The sequence below is a fragment of the Miscanthus floridulus genome, chromosome 8 (assembly GCF_019320115.1).
Source record: "Miscanthus floridulus cultivar M001 chromosome 8, ASM1932011v1, whole genome shotgun sequence".
Taxonomy (NCBI): domain Eukaryota; kingdom Viridiplantae; phylum Streptophyta; class Magnoliopsida; order Poales; family Poaceae; genus Miscanthus; species Miscanthus floridulus.
Window position 1 is genome coordinate 146,579,769 of NC_089587.1, and position 6,489 is coordinate 146,586,257.

Genomic DNA, 6,489 nt, shown 5'->3' on the forward strand with positions numbered 1-6,489 from the left:
CATGTTAGTGGGGTACAAGTTTGGATGTCAAGCAATCGGGACTCGTGCGAGCCAGGTTTTGACGTCTTCGACCGTTATACTAGACTAGCGCATACGATACGAGGCATGCAAATTGCATGTTTAGTTTGCCGGACGGACTGATCACTGATGCTGATCAAGGTTTTCATTATCGGAAATAAAAAATTATCGGAGGTCATAGATAAATAGGATAAGCCGGATATATCGGAAATATCATACTAAATTCAAAAAAAAATTCAAATTGTTTTGAAAAAAAATTCGTAGAATTTGACTTGAAACTATTATTAAGCTATTAAACATCACTTGTTCACAGATAAAAACAAGAATAAAACATTATAGTGTGGGACCATCGCACGACTGAATTTGGGTTGTCTGTGTGGGAGAAGGAAAGAAGGAAAAAATTTGGCTGATGTCAAATTTTATCGGACCCCGTGGATAGAACGGAAATTTCAGAAATTTTCGTGAATTTCGGCCGATAAAAAAAACCTTGACGCTGATCCAACATCAAAACCTCGTCGCAGCATTTCGCCAATTGCATGTAGTAGAAGGGCTAGTAACATGGTTCACGATTGAAATTTGAAACGAAGAGTGATTTCCCCAACAGACAAGCTGAATTTCTTTCTTTCTTTCTACCAAAATTCTCTACCCATGTACAAATTTGTGTTGCTCCAATAGAAGCGATTCTTTTTTTTTTCCTGCTCTATGTACTTCCACTGAATCAAAATCAAGAAATGGGAATTGGAAAAGTGAATGAAACAGAAAAATGTGAGTTGGTTCCCCTGTTGCATCGCCGACGCCGAACAGGATCAGAAGGGCATGATGTGGCTGGTCTTGGAGTCGTACCCCGCGACGCAGCTCTTGCCGTTCACCCGGAAGATCTTGAGCAGCTCCGACGCCATCTGCCTTGTCGCCGCCGAGCACCCGCTCTGCATCAGCAGCAGAAGCTTGGTGAGCCCGCCCTCGCACGCCGCCGCGGCCTCCACGGCGCGCCGGTCCCGGTACCGGTGGCACACCGCCCACAGCACCGACACCGCCGCCTCCACGCCGCCCATCCCGCCCTTCATCATCTTGGACACCACCGCGGGCACCGCGGTCCCCGCCGACTCGCACACCGCGGCGCGGCCCTCGGCGCACCCCACCGCGGCTTCCAGCACGCGGAGCGCCTGCCTCGTGGACCCGGCGTCGTCGGCTTCCAGCACGCGCACGGCCGCGGGCACGGCGCCCAGACGGACCATCTCGGCGCGGGCGCCGCGCCGCGTCGCCGCGATAGCCGCCAGGCACGACAGCCCCGCCGCCACGGCCTGCCTGTCCAGGGTCAGGCCGCCGCCGCCGCTCTTCTTCTTCTTGTCGTCGTCCGCGGGGCCCACGAGGCGGATCAGCTCGCCGACCAGCTCCTCGGACTCCGCCACCGCCGCCCGCGCGCCCGGGACTGCCGACGCCGCCGCATTGTGGAGCAGCGACTCCACCAGCCTCGCCGCGTCCACGCGCGCCTCCAGCGAGGTCCCGCTCCGCAGCACGCGCGCCAGGGCCGCGGCCGCGGACGCCGCGTCGGCTACCAGCGCCGCGGCCACGCGCCTCTTGCTCTCCTCCTCGATGCAGTCGGACGCTGCGATCGCCGCCAGCACACGCACGGCGGCCTCCGCGGCCTCCCTGTCCGCCGACCTCCGCAGCAGCACGGACGCCACGGTCTCCGCTGCGCCGCTGGCCCGAGCCAGCGCGTTCTTGTCGAACTCGTCCACGTCGTCGTCGGAGAGGAAAGCCGCGAGCTTCCGGAGCGGGGGGCAGGGGTCGGCGCCGGGGTCAGCGACCCGGCGGAGGAGCTCGGCAGCGGCGGCGGCCGGCGTGGGCCCGACGGCGGACGCCGCGGGCGGTGAGGAGGACGAGGAGGAGGAGGGAGAGGAGGGCGCGGCCGTGGACGCCCACAGCGCGATGAGGCGGCGCAGGGTGAGGTTGGGGACGAGGTCGGTGGAGGGGAGCGGGAGCATGGTGGCCGGGCAGGTGGTGTTGCCGGAGTCGAGCCAGCGCTCGATGGAGGCGCGCTCGTAGGTGACGCCCGTGCAGAGGCTCACGGGGGAGCGCATCACGTCCAGCGAGATGGGGCACCGGAACAGGTTGGGCACCTTCACCTCCAGGCCCTGGTACTCGGCCGATAGCCGCCCATTCATCTCGCGCCTCCCCATGGATCGATCCAAGTGGATTCCTGGCTTTGGTGCTGTTGGTCCTGTCCGTCTGCAATGCGGTGGGCAATGGCGCTGGGGGCAGAGAGAAGTGGAGGCGAGGGAACGGAGAAGAATGGGAAAGCGTCGAGGAAACAGGGGAAAGGGGCCACTGGTATTATAGGCAGTGGTGCTCTTTTGGTTCCACACCCTGTAGTACTGCTGTATTTCGGAAAGGGCCCCGCTGGGTGTTGCTGCTACTGGTGGCCATTTCAATTTTCCTTGATTTGAAAGGTACGAAAATTGCCCAGTTAGCTTGAACTTTTGAACAAAGGAGTCCGGCTTATCAGTTATGGTACAGTGTTTTTCCCTACATAACAAATCAGCATCAGTCGACTTATCAGCCGTAGAAACCATCAGTCGAACAACTCATGAGCTAGAGATTACTTCGAGCAAGTATAGGAAACAACTGTAAGTGAACTTTATGTTGAGGTAGATAAGAGAAGCGCGCGCTGTAAATTTATAGTCACCTTATGCACAAGGATCAATAAATTTATGAAAGAAACGTGTTGGTCACAAGTGAGCTAACGAGTATGTTGATAGATAAACTATAAGTGTACATACAACCAGCAGTGTACACTTATTAGCTCATCTACATACTATTGTGCACAAGTATCACTAACAAAAACATCCTTTTGACACCGTCACATTACTCAAGCGTAATGTACCGTATGATGTATCATCCTTCCACTATTTTGCTATAATTGTTCATTACAACATTGTGCAGGAAACCGGCGAAAGACAAATTGGCGCCAACCCTAAGTTCGGCCTATATACAGGACAACATTAGAGCGTATTGTATTATACGAACTCTTTTCATGCGTCGGGTTAGGCAGTAAGTAAACGTGCCACAAACGTAGGAAAAGTCGCATAGCAAGTTTGAACAGTCACACCGTGCCAAACCGGTGTCAATGCAGGAGTACAGTACCAGTACGTGACATTGCTGGAATGACAGGGACAGGAGAAGAAGATCCAAAATCTGCTGTAACGTAAACTGAAACCACATAAACACAATGGGACAGTGCAAATATTCGGTCTCTGAGGGTGCGCGATGCAAGAAAAAAAGAACCGAGCAAGGAGGAAGAAGAAGAGAAACGGGGGCGCGGGAATGCGGAAAGCTGGCGTGGAAAGGGCAGCGAGGGTCAAAGTACTAGGCGAATTGAGACGACGTATGGACCGGGCAGCGAGGGCCGTCCTTGCCGTTGGCGAGGTGCTCTCCTCCTCCCCCCTGTTCTAGCATCCGTTGCCTGGTGGCTTCGCTACACGCAGGCAGCAGCACCGGCCGTTTAGCACTTGCGCCCACGTGCTCAGACGACGAATGAACGCCCTTTCCGCGTCGGGTAAGACTTGGCCATGCGCGCCACGGATGCAGCGCCGGAAGGAGACGAGCTTAGCTCCGGGGTTGGGTCGGTCGACAGCGACGAGAGAGCGGCGACGTGTGAGTGCGGCGCCACTACGGAACAAAAATTTACAGCTAGGCGACGCCGACGCCGACGCGTGCTTGCTTGCTGCTACGGATGTGTCTGCGCGCGCGATTTACCATGGGTTCTAGAAACGAAGGTTCTAGACCGACGAGAGGCGTCGACGTCGTGCGCTTGGGCCGGAGCGAACTGCGTCGTTTTTATCGTGGCTACCGGCTACCGGCCACCGGCCACCGGCCACCTGTACATAGATAGTTCATGGCAAAAAAAAAAGTGTGCTCTGCGTGGTCATATTATCAGCCATAGAAACCACAATCACCCTTTGTACACTTGCAAACCTCACAACAATCGTTCAAAATGTCTTTTTTTCTTGTTATTTGTATCTCATCGAGTGACCATTTTGTACCTTGGGTGGGTGTGTGTGTGTGTGGGGGGGGGGGGGGGTTGGTTGTTGAAAAAAAATATACGGTACCACTGCCGAATCTTTAAAACACCAAGAAGCCCGGACATCTTGCTTCACTCACTGCCCCATGCACCGCTCGTCGTCTAATAAAAAAAAACAAAATCAACTCCCGCACACGGCGCACGATTGCCATCCCTAACAGATGCGGCACGCGGCTGCTTGCGAGTCGTGGCGGCGCGGTTGCTGGCTCTGTCAAGCACGTAGCCGCCTGCGAGTTGCGGCGCTTGGTTACCGACACTGCCACTACCTCCCTGCGACGGCGCGCGGCCGCTGCCTCCTTGCCTTATCGCATGGCCACCACCGAGCCACTGCCTACAAAGCACCGTCGGTCCACTAATTCCACATGCCGACGAGCCTCTATTCTCCAAGTGGCAAGGAGATGTTTGCGCTGAAACTACATGTTGCAAGCGTCTGTTTCAAGTGTTTCAGAGGTATGTTGTAAGTGTTTCATACGGATGTTGCAAAAAGTAAATCGGGATATTGCACATGTTGCAATGGTTGTACATGTATGTTGGAAGCTCCTGTTGTCAATGTTTCATCCGTTTTTTTTCAGCATATGTTGCAAGTGTGTTTATCTAGATGTTTCATATGTTTTTACACATATGATGCAAGTGTTTTATCTGAATGTTGCGTATGTTTACAATGATTTTAAGTGTTTTTTTGTGTTTTTACAAGTGTTTCGGACGTATGTAGGGGCGGCTGGTGATGGAGCCGCCTCTACAGTGGGCGTGCTCGAGACCCACGAGACCAGCCGCCCCTACAAATGGCACAATAGGGGCGGCTGGTGATTCGAGCCGCCCCCTACAATCGTTGTAGGGGCGGCTCACTCACCAACCGCCCCCAGTATTATAATTTGTAGGGGCGGCTCAATCACTAGCTGCCCCTACAAATGCCCCACGTATAAATACCTATGATTTATAGGGACGGCTCAATCACCAGCCGCCCCTACAAAAGACCCACTTATAAGTACCTGCAGCCCCTTCTTCCTCCTCGGGTCACTCATTCCAACCCATGAAAAAAATGTAGAAAGGTCTTGAGCACCTCCCAAAAATTGCTCTACTAAGGGGAAGGTTTTGGTCTCAAATCCTTTGGTGGAGAGGTTGTAGAAGGTAAGAAAATGTTATTCCATACTTTTTTTTAAAGTTTTAATGGTTGGTTAATGAGTAATTAGAGTTTTGTTTTTCTCTCTCTTCTATGGTGCTTGAGCTACTTTTGAAGCAAATTAGACCCAAGTTTTGAATGTAATAGGGTAAATTAGGTAGGGAAACAAGATCATACCCTTATTTGGTCCATGTTTTCTTAATTTTAGTGAACAATTAGTTAGTTTTATGGATGTTTCATGTGCATATAGATCTAGATCTAGATCTAGGGTTTGGTTTTTTTTATTAATTTCATTTTTGTAAATTTATGTTTGATGAAATTGGACTAGGGTTTACATGAAAGATATTGGGTAAAATATAATTGTTGCTAATTGTTGTCTTTGAAATTGTTTATTATAATCAACAAATATGTATTTTAATTATTTATGGATAAATGGGCTATTAATTAATTTTCCTCTACCATGGTGTGTTTGTATGCTTCATGTAATTATATTTAATTTATATTCATATATCTGAAGTATATACAATTATTCTCAAGTAATTTTTTAATTTGATTTATTTTTATACATATCTGAATAAGTAGTCCTTTAATGTTTGTTTTGTTGTTGTTGTAAAAGATGGAGTACAAGAACTCTTGGATATATGGTTCATTAAGGTTCAAGGTAAGTTTCTGTGAAGAGGTGAATAAATTTATTAAAGCCATAGAGAAGCATGAAATGACGTTGACAGAGAATAATGATACAATTGTTTGTCCCTGTAAAGATTGCAAGAACCGTATGACATGGACAGATGTGACTATCATCAGATCACATTTAATTATGCGAGGATTTCTTGAGTACTACACAGTGTGGATTCATCATGGTGAAATGGTTATTGTTAACGACGAGGATGATGAGGAATACGACGACGAAACCCTAGAATCCATGTCCCAATATTCAGTAGAGCTTGATGCACGAATGGATCCTGAGTTTGGCAATGAACAAGGTGGTGATGCTGGTGGTTGGGATGGTAACGACGAAGGTGGTGCCAATAATGATGGTGGAGCACGTGTCAGGGATGAAGACGATTTGGAGGACATGATTCAAGCCCTTGGACCAGAGATTTTACTAAAGAGCCCAAAAGGTCTAGAAAATTTGGAAAGGGTGACAAAAGCATCGAAGGAGATTGTGTATAGTGTTTAAAAGGGATGTCCGATACATTGGACATTGCTACGTTTTGCACTTGAGCTACTCATCCTAAAGGCTAAGTACGGCTAGTCAGACTGTAGTTTC

General features: G+C 50.3%; 1 protein-coding gene across 1 annotated transcript; it reads right to left on the reverse strand.

Moving 5' to 3' along the window:
• Positions 1–592: 592 nt before the first annotated feature.
• On the reverse strand, positions 593–2,317 carry LOC136473628 (U-box domain-containing protein 27-like). Its single transcript, XM_066471277.1, has one exon. It carries the CDS (start codon positions 2,196–2,198, stop codon positions 825–827), a length of 1,374 nt encoding a protein of 457 aa, XP_066327374.1. The 5' UTR covers positions 2,199–2,317; the 3' UTR covers positions 593–824.
• Positions 2,318–6,489: the final 4,172 nt, after the last annotated feature.

Bases quoted from the DNA above. Each gene is read 5' to 3' on its own strand.
- LOC136473628 (XM_066471277.1), bottom strand. From the start codon at position 2,198: ATGGGGAGGCGCGAGATGAATGGGCGGCTATCGGCCGAGTACCAGGGC.